Source organism: Canis lupus, chromosome 16 (assembly GCF_048164855.1).
Source record: "Canis lupus baileyi chromosome 16, mCanLup2.hap1, whole genome shotgun sequence".
Taxonomy (NCBI): Eukaryota; Metazoa; Chordata; class Mammalia; order Carnivora; family Canidae; genus Canis; species Canis lupus.
Window position 1 is genome coordinate 60,387,990 of NC_132853.1, and position 19,249 is coordinate 60,407,238.

At 64.9% G+C, this 19,249-nt stretch overlaps 1 protein-coding gene and 2 long non-coding RNA genes across 3 annotated transcripts; 1 reads left to right on the top strand and 2 right to left on the bottom strand.

Moving 5' to 3' along the window:
• Positions 1-5,068: 5,068 nt before the first annotated feature.
• Positions 5,069-7,925, bottom strand: ACTG1 (actin gamma 1). Its single transcript, XM_072781959.1, has 5 exons — positions 7,770-7,925; positions 7,047-7,415; positions 6,320-6,758; positions 6,036-6,217; positions 5,069-5,943 (listed from the first exon to the last, which is right to left on the bottom strand). The coding sequence occupies exons 2-5, from the start codon at positions 7,407-7,409 to the stop codon at positions 5,800-5,802; spliced, it is 1,128 nt and encodes a 375-aa protein (XP_072638060.1). The 5' UTR covers positions 7,410-7,415; positions 7,770-7,925; the 3' UTR covers positions 5,069-5,799.
• A 2,264-nt stretch (positions 7,926-10,189) lies between these two features.
• On the top strand, positions 10,190-11,137 carry LOC140607299 (uncharacterized). The gene is made up of 2 exons (XR_012009400.1): positions 10,190-10,565; positions 10,864-11,137. It is a non-coding gene; the product is annotated as an uncharacterized lncRNA (long non-coding RNA).
• On the bottom strand, positions 10,951-12,887 carry LOC140607298 (uncharacterized). Its single transcript, XR_012009399.1, has 2 exons — positions 12,146-12,887; positions 10,951-11,844 (listed from the first exon to the last, which is right to left on the bottom strand). It is a non-coding gene; the product is annotated as an uncharacterized lncRNA (long non-coding RNA).
• Positions 12,888-19,249: the final 6,362 nt, after the last annotated feature.

Consider the following 19,249-nt stretch of genomic DNA (forward strand, 5'->3'; position numbering starts at 1 on the left):
CCGTCCTCACCGTCCCCTAGCCCGTCCTGAGGACTCGGGGTGCTCCTGGACATCACGGGTGATGCTGTGACTCGGGGAGACAGTAGCTGGGGCGTCACCCCCGGGGCCAGTGGGCCTGCCCTTTGCCTCTGACGCCGCCAGCCCGGAACCCCCCGCAGCCCTGTCCACAGATCAGGGCGATGCAAGCGGAGACCAGGTCCACGAGGCTTGGGGCCGGCCGTGGTTCGGGAGCGAACGCGTCTGTGAGCAGGACACGCACCCCCTAAGGCTGGCTGCGTGGCTGGAACCCAGATTTCCGGGGTGGCCTCCGCGATCACGTGCCCACAGCAGCCTGGCCAGCTCTCCGCCGCGACGACGTCCCCCAGGAGCTGCATCACGGACACCTCCCTCGGTGGGCGGGGCGCGGCCTGGGAGAGCGAGTGCTCCCCCCTACCCCGCACCAGGCCACCCCAAGGCGCGGGGCTGAGAGCTGGCCGGGGAGAGGGCGGCCGGTTCCCTCAGGAGGGGGCAGGGGCGGGCAGGGGCACCCCTCCTCCTGCAGCCCCACGAGCCTCCCCGTGGCAGGTCCCCGGCCGGCTCCTCCCTTCTCAGACCCCACTTCAGGCGTCTTTGCCGCCGTCCCTTCCGCGTTCGCCACCCGTGTGTTTGGGGCACTTAGTGATTCACAAACACTTTCATGCCTGTGCCCGCCTCACACTCCGCGGGGCGAGGCTTCGGCCCGGTCCAGGCCCGGTGCCCCCGACGGCCCGCCGTCCAGCAGCCCTGGGGCAACGCAAAGCGCGCGTGATCAGGACGGGGGGCGCAGCACGGGGAGGGCGCAGGGGCCTGGCAGGGGCTCCCCGAGTGGCCCTTGGGGCCTTCCCCAGCCAGGGGACCGGGCGGAGCTGGCTGCTGGGAGCCCAGGGAGTGGGGTGCAGAGCTCGGGCGGGGTGCGGGGGAGGCTCCGATCCGCAGCAGTGGGCCCTGCGCAGGCCCAAGAGGGGACAGACCCCGGATGACAGGATGTCAGGGGCAGCCGGCGGCGTGAGGTGCCACAGCAGGAGGCCGGAGCGGCCCTTCCGTCCTGCTCGCCCGACAGCCCCTCAGGGCGGGCGGCACAGCCGCGGCTTTGCTCCAGGTGCCCGGGCTCTGCTGGGGGGCAGGGAGCGAAGGGCTCTGGGTGCGTGGGGCGCAGCCGGGTCAGCGGAGACAGAACTGCCCGTGTCCGGGGCGCTGGCCCTCACCCCGCCTGGCCTCCAGCAACCGGCCGGAGGTCCTGGAGGTCACGCCCTGCAGGCGAAGTCCTGTACGCGGGCTCAGCCGGTGGCGCTGGCCCTGGATGCCAACCGCGCCCTCGAGGCCGCAGTGCCACCCGCGCCGTCCCAAGGCCGGTTTCTGCTCCGCTCCCTGAATTCGAAGCTTAAGTGCCTTCAGAGTGCTTGGTTTTACTGCCCTGGAGGCAGGGCCCGAGTCCCCGGCAGGTCCCGGGCACCTGCAGGTGCCAGGGGGGCCCTGCCTGAGGGGGCGACACCCTGGTGAGCCCACAGCCCTGCCCTCAGAGAGCCTGCGGCCCACCGCCGGGGCCAGAGCGGAAGCCGCAAGGGCCGGCCGACTGGGAGGGGGCTCCGGGGGTGAGGACTACGGCAGGATCCTGTGTCGCGCCTCCCCGCTTGTGCCCCACGGGGAGCGGGCCCCTAGGGGACACTCGTGCATCCACGCTCACGGCCGCACAATTCATGGGAGCCGGACGTGGGAGCAGCCACGTGGCCACCGTGGATGAACAGACGAAACACAGTCTCTGTGTCAACAGGGTTTGATCCATGGAAGGACATCCTGACACCCGCGGCACCACAGACAAGCCCGGGGACGCTGTGCTCAGTCAAGAAGGCAGGTGATTCCACTCACCCAAGGTCCCAGAGTCCTCAGAGCCATCGACTGTGTCTTTCAATGCACAAAAGTGTAGAATTTTCATGAGGTTCTTTTGGTCTATTTTTTTTTCTTTTGTCACCTTGTGACTTTGGTGTCACCCTCAGAGAATCCCTGCCGAGTCCAGCGTCGTGGAGCTCTCCTTCCATGGTTTCCTAGGTCTTAGGTTCTGTTCTTGCTCAGTACCGAGCCTATGTTTGCATGTGGTGTGAGGTAGGGGTCCAGCTTCAGTCTTGTGCGTGTGGACAACCCAGTTTCCAGCACCATTTAAAAAAAATATTTTATTTATTTATTCATGAAAGACACAGAGAGAGAGGCAGAGACACAGGCAGAGGAAGAAGCAGGCTCTCTGCGGGGAGCCCGATGCAGGACTTGATCCCGGGACCTCAGGATCACACCCTGGGCTGAGGGTAGACGCTCAACCACTGAGCCACCCAGGTGCCCCCTAAAAAGGATACATTTTATGTCTTGTTTATCTTACCACAATTTTTTTTTAAGATGGATAGATTGATCCATCCATGAATCCTAGAGACCAGGGAGGGCAACAAATAGCACAGGCACCGAACTGGTGGGATGGAGCACGGTGGCAGACTGGGCTGTGCAGGGACAGCACGGACGGGCACGCAGGTGGTACGCGGCACAGCTCCAGAGGGTGCCACTCACACAGATCCACTATGCTGCTGCATCAGGCCGCAGAGGCTTGGTTAAGCTGAGTAAGGAGTGACCCTCAATCTCGCTGGCTGCTAGCAATAAGGATTTCTTTCTCGTCCACCCCATATGTCCACCCAGGTTGGCTCTGATGGCATCTCTCCAGCTTCCAGATGGAGGGAGAAGACTCTCTCTGGAATACTGTGGCCCCAGAACCGGGGAAAGAGAGCAAGGCCGCCCGCACTGGTTCCTAGGGCTCCTAAAGCCATTTCATTGTCTAACACGGGTCCCGTGGCCAAACCCGCAATCGCTGGGGCAGGAAGTGTAACCATCTCCAGAGGGGGGCGGCCTCCTGCAAATGTAGGATGACCCTCGGGAATCACATACCCCGGGCACCCCGAGGAGGCCCCCACAGGGCGCTGCAAGGGAGGGGCGGCCTCCTGCGCCAAGGAATTCCTGGAGGCCGGGTCGGGGCTGGGGCTGCAGGCCTGCACAGCTGTGGGAAGCCCTGGGGGATCCGTGGGCAGCAGCAGCGGCTCCCGCGCTTCCCAGAGCCACGGATGTTGGGGGCCTGCGACCGGACAAGGTCCTGCAGGCCACAGCCTGTCACTCGAGGGACACCAGCGTCTCCAGTGCGAATCCCTGACATGGTCTCTGTCCTCTGCTAAAACACTGGCCGTTTGAGACAAAGGACCTTGGACTTGGAACTGCATCCAGTAAACGCGACCCCCATCTTTCTGGGGGCATTGACTCCAGGTTGGAGCAGTTACTGAGCATCCGGTGGGCGTGTGGACGCTCCTCACGAGGCAGAAAGCCGGGGCGCCCGTGAGCCTCCTGCTCCCCTCGGAGCCCTTCCCCTCTGCCGCACGGGCAGGACACCAGGGCGGCCCTGGGGAAGGCGAGCCTTTCAGGGGTGCACTGAGTGCCCGGGTGTACAAGATGCTTCTCCAAGGACGCATACGTCCAGAAGCTTCCATTCGTTAAATCGAATGGTATTTAGGCTGATGTTAGCATCTGAGGTTTCATCTTCTGGAAGGCATCCACTCGGATCCTTTCCCTCACTCGCCTGCAGATTTTCCTGTCTCCCTGGTTCGCAGCTCCTTGCGTCGTCTGGAGAGAAGCCCTGGTTCTCCACCTGGAAGATGCGCGCCCCAAGTGCCTGTCGACGTTGTTGATGACGTTCTCCCTTGAAGAGAGCCCCCTTTTTCTTTTGTGGAGGCTGAAACTATCCCTGTCTTGCATGGAGTTCCATGTCATCTCAAGCCCCATCTCCTTCCTCAAAGCTTAGCATGTTGGTGGACTCAGGGCTACGGAGAGAAACGCTGACCAGGGTGGTTTGCTGGCTCAGGTGTGGGGGCCGCACTGCATCCTCACATCCATGGGGAGAAGCCACCCCTCCTCCCCGGGTGCCTGTCTGGGGCCTGACATGCCGAGTAGAGTAGAAGGTTCTCCTCCCTCCCTCTTCTCCCTGACACACAGGGAGCCCTCTGCTCCGCTCCTGGGGTCCGTGCACCCTGAGGATTAGACCTAGCCCCAAAGTGGAAAGCTGCCCAGGGTGAGAAAGTCGTCAGGTTGGTCCTTCCCATGGGTGGTCAGAGGAGGGAACAGCGGGATAAAGGCCTGGGCCCCAGGAAGACCACGTGCTGTTGGGTGCCCTGCTCCAGACCTTAGAGCCCCCTCCCCAACCAACATACCTGGAGCTGGGGAGCACCACTGTCCCCCCAACCCCTGCCCCCCACTGATGAAATGTCCTTCTCCTGCAGCACAGCGAAAAATGGTCCACAAGCCAGTAGGCTCCCTAACCATTTCAAGTAAGTCCTTCCAAATTCCTAAGCTTTCTCAATCAAGAAATCTTACTACCTTGAAGTGCCTGGATGGTTCAGCCTAGAACACGTCTCTTCTACTCAGGTCAGGATTCTCAAGGTCGAGTTCGAGCCCCACTGCTTAAGTCTCTCTCCCTCTCTCCTCAACCCAACCCCACAAAATGCACCTTCTCAAAAAAAACTAAGGAAAACTTTTTTTGTCCCAACCTGCATATAAAGAATATTTGAAAAAGCCGAAGGCTCAGATATGCCATTAGAAGTACGGAGGCCAAGGTAAAACGTGCAGGAGCACACTGGATGCCTCCAAAGGAAGTTGGTCACTTTCACCTCATCCGTGATCAGTCTCTTGGTCCAGGGACCCAGGGATTTCATCAACTTCCTGGCCTCTCCTGGAGCTCCTGGAAGGAAAGCGACCTCCACCTGGGCACACGGAGGGAACCCGCGCCCTGAGCATCCAAGATGCCCCAGACACGGATCTGTAGGCCGCCCTCAACTCAGGTGGGCAGCTCACAGGATCCCTTGTATACAAAGGCCCCCGACATGAGAGGGGCTCCCCCATCCTCCAGCTGTGCTGTGCCAAGCTTTTCACTAGACCCGGTTCTTAGAAAAACCAGACTGTCGCCCCATTTCAGCCAAGGAGTTCTGTCCCCAGACCCCACCCTCCACTCCCCCCAGACAGAAGCCACCGCACGTTACTGCAGCACTTTATTTTCCTCACACAATGACGCGTTGCTGGGGCCTAATGTTCTCACATGACAGTAGAAAACCAAAATTTGTTGTCATCTCTTAAAAGAATTGAGAATTGTGTACAAAAAACCTTACATAAATTAAAAGGATGAATAAATTTACAGTTGTAAATGCAAACCGTTTTCCAACTCAAGGCAATTAACCACCCACGGTGTTCTGGCAGGAAAACATTGGGTAAGACAGGAAAGTGGGTCCTAAGGCTCGGACCTTCCCAACCCTGTTAGACCGGCAAGACAGAAATGACAACTGGTTCAGACTCTTGCCAGCCTCTAGAGAAATCCTGGAATAGGCGGCTCTTACACATGAATACCCTGCACAGATCAAGAACCCGATGGTCTTGTGGATTCTCCAAATCAGTGGATTTCTCTCCCATAAACATGTTCTCAACCTCAGCCGTGAAGTGACCGAGCCGCATGTGCTAAGGGTTTAAATCAAAGATATGTACAGGGTATTAAACATATACCAAGGGAACAGTTAACTTGGATACAAGGTCAAGATCAGCAACAAGTTCTACAATCCAGTGCTGATATCAGATACAAGCTTCAAGGACAAATTTCTTTTCAAAGGCTTATTCCAGTTTCATGAGGCTAGCATGAGGTGTATACATTTGCCAGGGCAAATTTATACTTCGGAATTCACTCATGCAGCAAATGCTACGCATCTGCTCGCAGTCCATTTAGAAGCATTTGCGGTGGACGATGGAGGGGCCCGACTCGTCGTACTCCTGCTTGCTGATCCACATCTGCTGGAAGGTGGACAGCGAGGCCAGGATGGAGCCTCCGATCCACACAGAGTACTTGCGTTCCGGAGGAGCAATGATCTGGAAAAACAAGAACGTGGCTTTTAGCTCACGGCATCGCCCTCACGGGGAGGCCTTGGAGCCCCAGCCCACCGCCGCTGTGCTGGACTCACCTTGATCTTCATCGTGCTGGGGGCCAGGGCTGTGATTTCCTTCTGCATCCTGTCGGCGATGCCGGGGTACATGGTGGTCCCGCCAGACAGCACCGTGTTGGCGTAAAGGTCCTTCCGGATGTCCACGTCACACTTCATGATGGAGTTGAAAGTGGTCTCGTGGATGCCGCAGGACTCCATACCTAGGAGACAAAACTCTCCCTTAGAGGGCACACGCCCCTTCGGGGGCCCCAGACGGCGCAGCCCTCACGGCCTCGGCGAGACTCAAGCCGCCCCACACCTACCCAGGAAGGAAGGCTGGAAGAGTGCCTCTGGGCAGCGGAACCGCTCGTTGCCAATGGTGATCACCTGCCCGTCGGGCAGCTCGTAGCTCTTCTCCAGGGAGGACGAGGACGCGGCCGTGGCCATCTCCTGCTCGAAGTCCAGGGCGACGTAGCAGAGCTTCTCCTTGATGTCACGCACGATCTCCCGCTCAGCAGTGGTGGTGAAGCTGTAGCCACGCTCCGTGAGGATCTTCATGAGGTAGTCAGTCAGGTCCCGGCCAGCCAGGTCCAGACGCAGGATGGCGTGGGGCAAGGCGTACCCCTCGTAGATGGGCACAGTGTGGGTGACGCCATCCCCAGAGTCCATGACAATACCAGTGGTGCGGCCAGAGGCGTACAGGGACAGCACAGCCTGGATGGCCACATACATGGCTGGGGTGTTGAACGTCTCGAACATGATCTGGAGAAAAGGCAACAAGCTCCTGAGTCAGAGGCAGAGACGCGGAGCCACCCCATGCTCACACACTGCATGCTAGCATGCCACAAATGTGATGTGTAGAGAAAAAGAAAAGGTTGCAGGCAGAAACACAAATAAGAAACCTTGAGACTTCAGGAAGGAAATGCCAGGAGAGGAACAACAGAACCCTGGAAATATCGAAAGAAATACTTGAATTTCAGAAAATAAAGCTGAGCACAACATGGCTTAACGAAAACAGATGGGGAGACGGTCGCATGGGGCAGGGCCTACCTGAGTCATCTTCTCACGGTTGGCTTTGGGGTTCAGGGGGGCCTCGGTCAGCAGCACGGGGTGCTCCTCGGGGGCCACGCGCAGCTCGTTGTAGAAGGTGTGGTGCCAGATCTTCTCCATGTCGTCCCAGTTGGTGACGATGCCGTGCTCGATGGGGTACTTGAGGGTCAGGATGCCCCGCTTGCTCTGGGCCTCGTCGCCCACGTAGGAGTCCTTCTGGCCCATGCCCACCATCACGCCCTGGTGCCGGGGTCGCCCGACGATGGACGGGAACACGGCTCGAGGGGCGTCATCCCCGGCGAAGCCCGCCTTGCACATGCCGGAGCCATTGTCGATGACGAGCGCGGCGATCTCCTCTTCCATGGCGATCTGCGCGGGGACGCGAGCGTGTCACGCCGGGCCCGGGCCGCCTGCCCCCGCCTGCCCCCGCCGCCGCCCACCCCGCAGGGCACGAACCGCCCGGAACCCGGCCCGGCGTCTCCGGGGCGCCCCCCCACTCGCGGGCAGCGGCGCGGCCGGGCTCTCCGCACTGCGGCCGGCCCCGCCCCGGCCCCCCCAGCTCCCCGCCGCGCCCCGGCCCCGGCCCCGGCCCCAGCCCCGGCCCGGACTCTGACCCAGGCCGCCGACCCGGGAGCCGCGGGCGGGAGGCGTGTGCGGGCCGGGGCCGGCGCCGGGGCGCGGGGGGCAGGCAGCAGGCCCCGGGGCGCGCAGCCGGCCTCTTACCGGCGGAGGCGGTGGTCGCGGACGCGGACGACGAGCGGCGGGAGGACACGGAGCGCGGGCCGGCTGCGGCGAGTGAGACCGAGCGCGGCCTCCCCCGCCGCTATTTAAGCGGAGCGGGACGCGCGCGCGGGCCGGCGGCGCGCGCGGCCCCAGAACATGTCCATATATGGCGATCTTTCCGAACGCCGGGCGCCCATTGGCTCGCCCGGCCGGGACACGTGGGGCCCCGCGCCCGGCCCCGCCCCCCGCCCGCGCCGCCCCCAACGGCCCCGCCCGCGCCGCCCCCGCGCGCTCCGGACCCCGAGCGCGAGACCCCGCACGGACCCGCGCGCGGGCGGGGCCGGGGGCGCCCCCCGGGGGTCGCGGGCTGCCCTGCGGGGCCGAGCGGCGGCCCCGCCCCGGGACTGCTGCGCCGTGGGGGAGGGCCGGGCTGCGCCCCGAAACTGCCTGGCCCAGGGTTCGGCCGCGCCCCGAGCCGGGGTGTGTCCCCGCCGCCTGGCCCGGTGCCGGGGGGGGGGGGGGGGGGCCGGGGGGGGGCCGCTTTGCCCCCGCGCGCCCCCTGCGCGCTGCACCCTGAGGCTCCGCAAGGGGCGTGGGCTGCCAAGGCCGGCGCCGGGCTGGGGGTGGGGCGGGGTCCCGGGACCCCGTCTCCCCGTCTCCCCGTCTCCGTGGCGAGGGCTGAGCCACCTGTCCCCCGGCGTCCTCCCGGAGGAGGGGGCGCCCTGCCTGGGGTCCCCGTTGGTGCGGGGACGGACGGAGGCTTCATTCGAGCCGACGCCTCCTGCCTCTCAAACCTCGGGCCCGATTGTCCCTGGAGCGGGGTGCCCTCGGGCTTTAGGGCCACCCCCATCCACTGTGAGCAGTATAAGGAAACTGAGGCAGGAAAGGGAGGTTGCGACTGCCCGGCCGGTGCAGTGCGGGCGGGAGCTGGGGAGCACCCTCTCCTCTGCTCGCGGTGCCACGGAGAGCCCCCAGGGTGGAAGGGGTTCGCTGATCCCTACAGCGGGCCGCCCCCCTGCTCCCCGGGGTCGCCACAGGCCTCCGCGCCCCGGCTGCCCCTTCCCCCCAGGACCCTGAGCTCGGAGACCTGTCGCTGCCAGCAGGGTCCTGTCCTCACCTGCTGGCGCCAGTGTTTTCCTTATGCCCGGAGGGGAACCAAAGACTAGGATTTCTTTGGGCTGGTTTGTAGGCTTTTGGAAGTGCTCAATATGGAATTAAACGTTCAGAGGAGGCGTGGGGAAGAGCGGAGGTCAAGAGTGGGGGTCGCGGGGCCGGGCAGAGTGAGGCAGGGCCTGGGGGCGCTCCGCTAGATCCAGGGGGGTGTCTGATGCGGGGGGGCGGGGCAGGCTCCCCGGGAGCCCTGCAAGGTGAGCTGCGGGCCCCCTGTGGGCGAGGCCGCGGGCCCAGAGGCCAAGCAGCTGCCCGCGCACCTGGGCAGCCTCCCCCAGTCGCCAAGGCCTTGTCTGTGGCCACGCGCGCCCCTAGGCCTAGCTGGGCGCAGACTCCCCAAGCTCCGCAGGGGCGCAGGGCGAGGCTGCTGTGCACCAGCCGAGGGCTCCACCGGGGGGTGGGGGGGGTCCGGTCTGGGCCTCCGTGAGACCCTGGGCGCCGGCGGCGGCTCCCGCCCTCAGCCGGCCTGCCCGACCCCCAGGTGGGGATGTTGGTGATAGAGGGTGCCTTCCACCTGGGGGTCACGAGGTGTCACACGCGGGGCCTGGGGAAGGTGTCCGCCCACTCCACGACCCGCGCAGGCTGCGGGCACCTGCCTCTGCAGCCCCGGCCGCCCCGCGCCCTCCTTTGTCTGGGGTTTGCCGGGGTGGCCGCTTCTGGGAACCCAGCGGGGGGGGGCGCGGACGCCGACACCGCGGTCCCCGCCCCTCCGCACCTTGCAGTCGCCGGCGCCCGGCCGCAGGGTCGCGGAGGTCACGGGGCGGCCCGGAGCCCGCCCCCCCCGCGGCGCCGGCGCTCCTTCCTCTTCCGCGGTGTGTCACCGGCGGGGGGGCGCAAGGTGCGGCCGCAGGTGTGCGGGGGGCGGCCCGCGGGCGCCGCGCGGCCATATTAGGCGATCTGGGCGCCGCGGGAGCCCCGCCCGCCCCGGGAAGCCGCGGCCCGGGCAGCCCCGTCCCCGCCCGCCGCCGGCCCTGAGTCACCGGCCGGGCGGGGGTGGAAGTAACGGACGGGGGGCGCCGGGCGCGCTCCTCGCCTTATTTAGTCAAGGAGGCCGCCGATTGGCCGGCGGAACAAAGGGGCGCGGCGGCGGGCGGGCGGGAGGGCAGCGCGCCCCCGCCCCCCGGCTCCCCGCGACCCCGCAGGCCCGGCCGCGGCGGGGGTGGGGCCGGCCCGGAGGGCCCGCGCTTCTGGGAGGCACCCGGAGGCACCCCGGTGGACGCGGTGGCGCCCGGCTCCAGGTAGAACTGGGCCCGCAGGCCCCGGGGCGGGGGGCCGGGGGGGGGGAGCCCCGCCTTCCGCACTGAGAGCTTTCTGTTTTGCAAGTGGGCAGCGCGAGGCCTTGCCCAAGGTCACCTCGGGGCCGCCCCCACCCCGCCCGGCGCCCCTGGGGAGGGGGCCGCGAGGACGCCGGCCCGGCTGCGGGAGCGAGGAGGCTGCGGGCCGCGCTCCTGCCCAGAAGCCCCGCGTCCTTCCCATCGGGAGGATGGAAACTCGGGCCTCAGAGAAATGTGGTTTTTTTCTACCTCATTGCTGGCTTTGGGGGATTTACTGTGACTGCTGCATCTCGTTTTATCTCCCGTGCCTGCGATGGCTGAGAAAATAGGGGCACGGAGCTGGCGCCACCTGGCAAGTAATGGGGCTGAGACTTAGCGCTCCTGGCTCTGGGCGCTGCCTCGCAACCCTGCACCAGCCCGCGACATCCCTGCTTCCGCTCCAGGGATGCTCCCCAGGACTTCTGTGCCTGGGAGCCTGGCCTGCAGCACCCCCCCACCCCGCCCCGCACGCGCGCGCGCACGCACACACACACACACACACACACACACACTCATTCACCACTGCTTGGCTCCCACCCCCAGCACACAGGGTGGGCAACTTGCTAATGGGCCACTGATCCTAGTCTTTGCCCTGCCATTCCACCTGCCAGGAATGCCTTTCCTGCTCCATCCAAGTGCAACGTGGGATCCGGGCTTGGATCCTGGAGCAGAGAACGGGACGGCAGCAGAAGAAGTGGTGAAGTCCGAGGACAAGTCTGGAGTTTAATGCCCGGTGCCAAAGTTCATCTCGGTGACAGCTGCACCACGCCTGTGTAAGTTGTCACATTAGGGGAAACAGAGTGGGGAGCCTACAGCAAAGCTCAGTCTTTGCCACTTTTCTGTAAATCTAAAATTGACTCATAATAAAAACTTCGTTTTAGAAAATGCAAGGAAAACCAGTTTATCTTTAGGTCACTGTCTCATCCTCCCAGGCCTGTGCACAGACCAAGTAGAAGATGGTGCTTCTGCCGTGTAAAGCCATCTGCGGGTGCTGGGCAGGCGCTGGGCAGGCTCCCGGGGGAGCGGAGGTGGGCAGGCGGGCTTGAGCGCTGCTGTCTGTCTGGAACGAGGTCCCAAGGGCTGCCCTGGGCGAGGCTAGGTTCCTGCTGGCTTGGCCTGCTGGCTGCCAGATTCAAGTCAGAGGGGAAGTCAGAGCCACATACTTCGTCTGGACTGGTGCCCAGGGGGGTTCGTTCACCCGCCAGCACTGAGCACACCGAGGCATGCCTGGAAGTTGGGGCTCTAGCCCCTCTGTGAGGCCTCACGGTGGCCGGCTGGTCATTTGGTCAGGTGCGCCTGTGGGAGTGGAGCGGGCTGTGCAGGCTCATCACTGCCACCTTGTCCCATGCCAGGAAGCACCGGGCCAGGCCTCTGCATGTGCTGCCCCACTCTGGCTGCCCGGAACGTGCCACAGAACTATGCCGTTTCACAGGTGGAGAAACAGGCTCCCAGTGTGGGGATCAGGAGCACAGACACCCGGGCCAGGAGTCCCTGGGCCCCTCCCCTGCGTCCTGCTGTTCCAGCAGAGCAGGGTTCCAGGCTGGAGTTTATCGCGTAGTTTCATCCTGGTGGAGCAGGAACCAAGGAGGCCCCTGGAAGAGCAGTGAGCTGAGTCAGGACCTGGGTTCTGGGCCAGGCTCAGCCCTGTGCCCCTATAGCCTTCCCATGCGTCAGTTTCCATAAAGAAGTGGGCCAGTGACGGGAAGGTTAGGAGGCCCAGCAGAGGCTCTGCGGCTGGTGGTCCTCCTGCCCTGGACGACAGGTCTAGGGACAGGAGGCCATGGGGTGGCCTCGTGAATCCCCCGCCACCCTTGCCCCCCAGGCCCTCACTGCTTTCTTCCCTGCCTCTGGCTTCCACACCCCTACATGTTCAATTCTCGGTCAAGAACTCACCAAGCGCTTCTGTGTGTCAGACCCAAGATTCCTGGGAGCAGTGGCCTGTGATGGAGCAGCTGGCTCCTCGCTTTGCTTCCAGGGCACGTTTCCAGGCCTCGCTTTCCCGTGAACTCAGTAGACAGAGTGGGTGGCAGCGCTCCCTGTGCCACAGGGCGGGGGTGAGGGACCCCAGACAGTGGCCCGGTAGCAGTCAGGCTGTCTGCTCACACCTTTGCTGTGCACGCTGCCAAGGATGATTATGCGGCTGGGCCCCCCCCACAGCCACCTCCCCAGGGGTCACCACTTTCTCACTCACACGTAGTTCCTACTCTCGTGATCTTTACCCCGAGACTGCGACGGGAAACCAAGGATGAGACCCAGGCGTCCAGGCCTCCCGTGGCTTCACAACAGGGCCTCACCTCTGCACGTGGCTAAAGCCAGAAACCGGGGTGCCAGACTGGCAGCAGCACTCTGGGTGCATCCCCGACCTGCCATGATGTCCGTCCAGCCTCCTGCTTCCCCACAACTGATGCTGCAAGTCTGGCCCCTGCTCCCTGTGCAAGCCACTGCCTGGACGCAGAAACAGAGCCCCTGCCCTGCTGCTGGAGGTGGTCGCGGGGGGCACTGCCCGACCCCACCTGTCACCTTCTGCATCTCTTGCCCTGTGACCCAAGCCAGTGCCTGGCTCTTCCTCTTCCAGGCTAATCCTCTTCCCTGCCCACCTCCAGGCCGTGCGTGGGCCTCAGGCCCAGTCCCCCCACCGCCTACCTGAGTACTGGTGATTTCCCCTGTCCCCACCCTCTGCCGCAGAGCGTAGGTTCCCAGGGCACGGTGCTGAAGCTGGTGCTCCAGTGACTGGAACAGGGCCCGGCACCCGCAGGGCCAGGAGGCATGAAGAGGGAGGGGCTCCCAGCTCTGGAGGAATTTCTGGGAGGGGCAGGCGCGCTGTCCCCCTACCCTAAATCCAGTGTGCGAAAGGGGGGATATGTCCTTGGACTGAGAAGGAGGGGAGCACCAAGGTCTGACTGCCCCCTGGAACGCGCCACCTCCGAGGCTCATAGGGTGCAGGGGTCGGTGCTGCGAGGGGGTGGGGGGCAAGGCCTGGAGAAGGCCCCGGCTGGTCCCGCTCCCCTGACCTCCACGAGGTCAGGGCCCCGCGCAGCAGGTGTCCCCACCCCCAGGACTAGCATCAGGGCGGGTCGTGGGCAGGAGGCCACCGCTCCGGGCGCCCCGTCCTCCGCCCCGGCCCCGAGGGCTGCAGCTGGGGTGGGCGGAGCGGAGGGAAGCCGGGACCGGCCGGGGTCAGCGGGGGCTCCGGGCGGGTCAAGGGCCCGGGCTTCCCGGAAAAGGGGCGGGGCAGGGTGGGCGTGGCTACGCGAGCCCCCGCCCACCCGCCGCGGGTGCGGGGGCGCGGGGCGCTCCTGGGGCCTCGTGTCCCTATGTGGTGGGGGGGGGGTGCCCAGGCCGCACGTCCTCGTCCTCGCCCCCCACCCGCCTCCGGGAGGTCCGCGTTAGTGACCCCGGACCGGCAGCGGCAGCGCACACTGAGCCCGGGCCCGGGGCGCCCTCACCTGCCGGGTCGGCCGGGTCTGCGGGAGGCGAGCAATTAGCGCAGTGTCCCCGCCCACCGCACCCTCCACCTGCATCCTCGGACCCCGGGCCCGGGGACGCAGCGAGCTTCAAGGCCCGGGCCAGGAGGGGGCGTCCCGCTCCCGGCGGCTGGTGCTATGCCCAGGTGGGCCGCCAGGTGGGCCCCGCCAGCAGCGCTGGGCGAGGAGGCCGGCCCGCACCTGTCTGCGCCGCCCTCCCGGCCCCAGCGCGGGGGTGGGGGTCACAGCCACTGCCCCTGTCCGGGAGGCTCCGCACTCTTCTGGCCAGAGAGTACCGGGAGTGGCCGGTGACCTCAGCCGGGCTGACGCAGGGAGAGAAGGTGGTGGCCTTGGGGTCAGCCAGCACCCGGCAGCGGGAGGGGCGCGCCAGGGCCCTGACTCAGCCGGGCGGGGCCAGCCCACGCCCATAGCCAGGCTCCCCCCCACCCCCGCCCAGGGCAGACAGCACCCCCAGAGGGGCCCCAAAGCCCGTGCACACCTGGCCGCGCCTGTGCCCAGGGGCTGGGCGTGCGGCCTCCCAGCTGCCCCTCTGCCCTGGGCACGCTGGGTTATTTGCACAGTAGGCTCCCCAGGCAGATGCCTGTTGACAACCAATGCAGAGAACGGAGGGGGCTCCGAGGCTGGGGCAGGTTCCAGGTCACACAGCAGGAGAGGCGGGGCTAGGACTGGGGCCGTGGGCTGACTCGGTACCCCACTAGCTATGGGAGGCCATGGCGGGGGGCAGAGGGGGTGGCTTTATTCCACTCTCCCAGGGGCAGCCCCCGGGCGGTGAGCAGCAGGGCTAGCCCCAAGAGCATGGCAGGGGGAGCTGGAGTGCCACCCCAGGGCAGGAGGAGCCCCAGAGTGGCCTGGGTGGTGGGGGAGCAGAGGTGGCCCTGAAGGTGGAGTGGAGGGATCAGGTCATTTTGAGGAAGGACAGGTGATGCTCTCCGTCCACCTCCCTGGGTGACAGGTGGGCTGGCCCCACACGTGCGCCCCCTGGGGACTGTGGGGGTGCACTGGGAGCGGCCCTACCCCGTGGCACCCAGAGCGACCTTTGGGGTAGCTGTGCTGAGTGCCTTCCCGGACCCCCTCGCCAGGCCCCACTTGACGCTTGACCCTTGGTGGGCACCCAGCTGGGGAGGGGCAGGCAGGGGTCTGTAGGGTCTTGAGTTCTGGTATCTGCACCTGCCTGAGGTTTACTCTACCTGGGGCGGGGGGCTGGGGGATGGAGGGAATTCTGTGTGGAGAATGTGCCCTGGATTTTGAAGGTTTGACTCCCTGTCTCTTGCTTAGACTGTTGTTTTGGGGAAATGGGTGTCATCTGAGTCCCGATCTATCAGCCAGGATTGTTTCGTGCTTCTCTGAGGTTTTAGGCTTTTCTCTCCGTTTCTGGCTGTGCTGTGGCTGAGGTCCCGGCATGGCCCCACCACTTCCAGGCCCTGGGCACACGGTATTCTCCAGCTCTTGGGAAATTTCTTGCATTCTTTCTTTCATAGTTTCTATTCTGTTTTTTTTTTTTTTTTTTTCAGTTTTGTGGTTTGGGATTTCTGATAATGGGGTGTCCTATCTCCTCCGCAAGACCTTTAATATCACTACTGTTTCTTTTCTTTTTTTTATATTATTATTATTATTTATTTATGATAGTCAGAGAGAGAGAGAGAACGAGAGAGGCAGAGACACAGGCAGAGGGAGAAGCAGGCTCCATGCACCGGGAGCCCGATGTGGGATTCAATCCTGGGTCTCCAGGATCGCCCTGGGCCAAAGGCAGGCACCAAACCACTGCGCCACCCAGGGATCCCTCACTACTGTTTCTGTGACCCGTTTTCCCCCAGCTTCCTGAGATCCTTGACTTCTTCTGACCCTGCAGTGGAATTTCTTATCCTAGTTATTATAGTTTGTAACCCTTTTTGTTTTGGGATAATTTCAAACTTACTTTCTAACATTTACCACAGTTGTCTTATTGTTCTGTCTTATTATCTGTCTGTTCACTTGTGAACCGCTTGGGAGTTGGTTCCAGACGTTCCGCCCTTCACCCCTTCGGAGCTCGGCGTGAGAACAGGGGCACTGACCTACGTGGTAACTACGGCCCACGTCGTCCAATTTAACGTGAGCAGGACGCGGCTCACCTCAGGACAGTCTGCATGTTGATGACCACGGCTGTCCCTACAGGGTCCCTCCCGACTTCGTGCAGGGCCACCTCTGTCATTCGGGCGTCAGGCACATCACAGGCTACACCCCCGGGCTCCTCTCTCCATCACCCGCCACGCGGGGCAGCACCTAGGGGTGTGCGGATTTCCCGGGAAGCAGACCAGGCCTGGTGCTGTGCCCGGGGTGCCGCCCGACAAAGGGAACCGCCTTTCCCACTGTGGGATGGGAAATGCCCATTCCCATTTTGTCCCAGAAGTCCTTTTGGGATGTCAGGCAAGGTCCCGGGCACGCCGTCGATACTTAGTGTGCGCCCGTGACGGCTGGCGTGCGGGTCTGGTCCCCTCGTGGCAGGCTGGGGCTCTGTGCGTGGGTGCGGCACGGCACATGTGTGCGTGTGTGTGCACGGTTGCACGTGAAAGTGTTGGGGGGGCGCAGAGGCTGCCCTGGGCACCCACAGAGCCCTGGGACCCCGACTGTCCGTGCCAGGTGTGTCTGGAAGCCCAGGTGGACAGTAAAGAGCCGTCTAGTGTCTTGGAGTCGACTGGGTCCTGAATCTGAGCCCCACGCAGCCGGGGACTTGCTCTCAGATACTCTTGTGAATGCTCCCCTCTTGTTCCAGAGATATGCAAAGGCCCTGGGGCCCGGGTGCCGAAGACCACAGTGGTCGCAGGGCATCCGGCAGCCGGGATGCCCAGTCCTGCCCACGTGGCCTCTTCAGGGACTTTCAGCCCTGCCATGGCCCCAAAAGGCCTTGGTCCCTCTGTCTCTTCCCTGGCCCCCAACTCGCCCCCCCCAGGACTTCCTGATTTTAGGAGAGCCAGGAGACTGCACCAGCCCCCCATTCCCCCCCACCCCCCCCCCCCGCCACAGCACCCAGGGGGCCTCCCCAGCTGGCAGCTCTGCACCCCAGGGGGAGGGGAAGGGAGCACCCTGCAGGAGAGCACTTCAGTGAGTCGCCCTGCCTTGGGGGGGCGGGTGGCGGATGGGAGTGGGGCTGGGTCGGTGAGGGAAGAGAGGGGTCCTGGGGGGTAGGGCCGGTGGGGAAGGGGAGAGGCAGGGGCTGGATTTCCGCGTGCAGCAGGCGGCAGAGCCAGGCCGCGGGAGCCCCCTCCCCACATTTTTCATTCCAACACTGCCCTCTCCCTGCGGCCCTGCAGAAGGGCTCCTGTCACCCTAAACCGCCTGGAGACTCCCGTAAACCAACCCAGGCCCCGCCTGCCTGTGTAAACGGAACTTCAGAGTGGCCGAGCTCGGCCATGAAAAAATCATGAGGCAGCCAAGCCCCGGGCCTGTTTGCAGGAGCAGCGCAGGGGCCTGGGCCCTGGGCGCCAGCCCGGCTGGACCCCAGGGACAGATGCTGGGCCTGGGAGCTTGGAAATCAGGGCCTTGGGCCCCGCAGGTCCAGGCCAGCAGGAAAGCCTCGCCTCGCCCCGGGGACGGGCTCACGGGGACAGCAGAGGCCCCCACGGGGGCTGGCCAGAGGGGCTGGGCCCCGGGGGCGTGGGGCTCACAGTGCCTGGGCAGAGTGGGACAGAGGTGTGGGCAGTGGGGCACAGGAAGCGGGCTGGGCCTTGGAATTTCCTCGTGTGAAGTGATTCCCAGAGACCCGCTGGCCTGCAGGGAAGGGCCCAGCTGGCGCTGCTGGAGCCGGAGCCAGGACGTGGGTCTGGGACAGGTGTGGCCTGGGGAGGCCCCTCCGTCCTGGGCCACGTCCCAGTTTCCAGGGCTCCAGGCCAGCCGAAGTGAGGAGCCACCCCTTCCCCCAGCCTGTACACATGTGGGGCCGGTGCCAGCTCACGCCACCAGCGGCAGCGTTGCCCGGGCACCCAGCCTGGTACACGCGCCAGTCACCATGGCAGCATGCCGTGCGCTGGCAGGAGCCCAGGCTGGGCTGCAGCGGCCAAGGCCAGTGGTCTGGATATGTGGGACCAGGAGTCCGGTCCCTGTGGCCACCCCCACCAGGGGCCTGACGGGAGGGGGGAGCCCCGTGGGTGGCCAGGCCTGCCCATTCCCCCCATCCCAGGGAGGGGGCAGTTTCCCGAGAGCTCCAGAGTGGGTGCCAGGGGGCTGGGGGCTTCCTGGCGGCAGCTGACCTCACGCGGAGGCCCTGGAGGCCGCGCGTCTGCCCCACCTTGTCTGCTGGAGCTGTGGGGAGCTGAAGCCACCCCCACCTTAGAGGCCCAGCTCCTGCTGACATCTGCAGCCGGCCGCTCCCTGACCTGGGGATCCGGGGGTGCCACTCGCACGATGACATCACAGTGCCCAAGAGGGAAAGGCATCTCTCCTCATGTCACACATTTAAGTTGGCGCATCAGGCAGCCCGACACCCGTGCTCAGGCCTTGTCCCGTGGTGGCAGATGAAAGCCCAGGGCTCTGGACACACCCCAGGTACACCCCCATCCCCCAGGAGGCCAGGCTCAGAGGTAAGTGGGCTCAGGTGACTTTGGGTGCCCCCGAGGGCTTCCTGGGCAGGCCGCAGGCCTCGGTGCCTGCCGTGGGTGGCTGTGAGGAACCCCCGTGGCAGGGGCGCGTGTGTCCGCGAGAGGTGGGCTCCTTGCTGCCTGAAGACACAGCCCTGAATCGGATTCCCTTGCGCTGTGCCAGGCCCTGCCCTGACCACGCTGCTGGGCAGCCATGCGTGGGCTGTGAGGCTGGGATCCAGGGAAGCATCTGCAGGGCCAGCGCCGGCCCAGCCTGGACCATGGCGCAGTGTGTCCCGCCCCGTCCGTGTGCACCTGTACACACGCGCCCGCACTGCCGGGCACCCGGCCTTCCCCACCTGCAGAGGCTCAGTGCGTCACACGGGAACCAGACCCTCCCTCCCACCCTCCCAAACATTCACGGTGGCTCCTGTGCGCCGGGGCCGTGCGGGGGATCCGGGAAGGAACCATGCCCCCTGGCAGGCATCTGGGCTCGGGGCTTGGCTCCTGAGAGGGAGTGGGGGCAATCCGTGCAAACTCCTCCCTCCAAGGAAGCCTGGGCTGGGCGGCCCACCCCTCAGAGTCCCCCTTGGGGCCTGCGAGGTCACCCCTTGGCTCACAGCCCCACCCCGTGCCCACCTGGGGCTCTGGGGCCCCAGAACCGAGAGACCACGGCCTCTTCTGGCTTGGCCACCAAGACGCTGCCTGGAGCCAGGCCCACTTAGCGCCTGGCAGCTGGGCTTCCTCCCACTGGGCATGTGATGCCCGCGAGCACTGCCGAGCACCCTGCCAGCACCAGTCAGGCGCTAATGAGGACTTCACACTGATCGGGCATCCGATCAGAGCCTGGCTGGGAGTTGGGGTGACCGTGGGCACAGCTGCCCCGCAGGCCGAAGGGCCCATGCATGGGCCAACTGAGCAGTGCCATTGGGCACCTGCTCCACGCGTGTTCCTGCAACCCT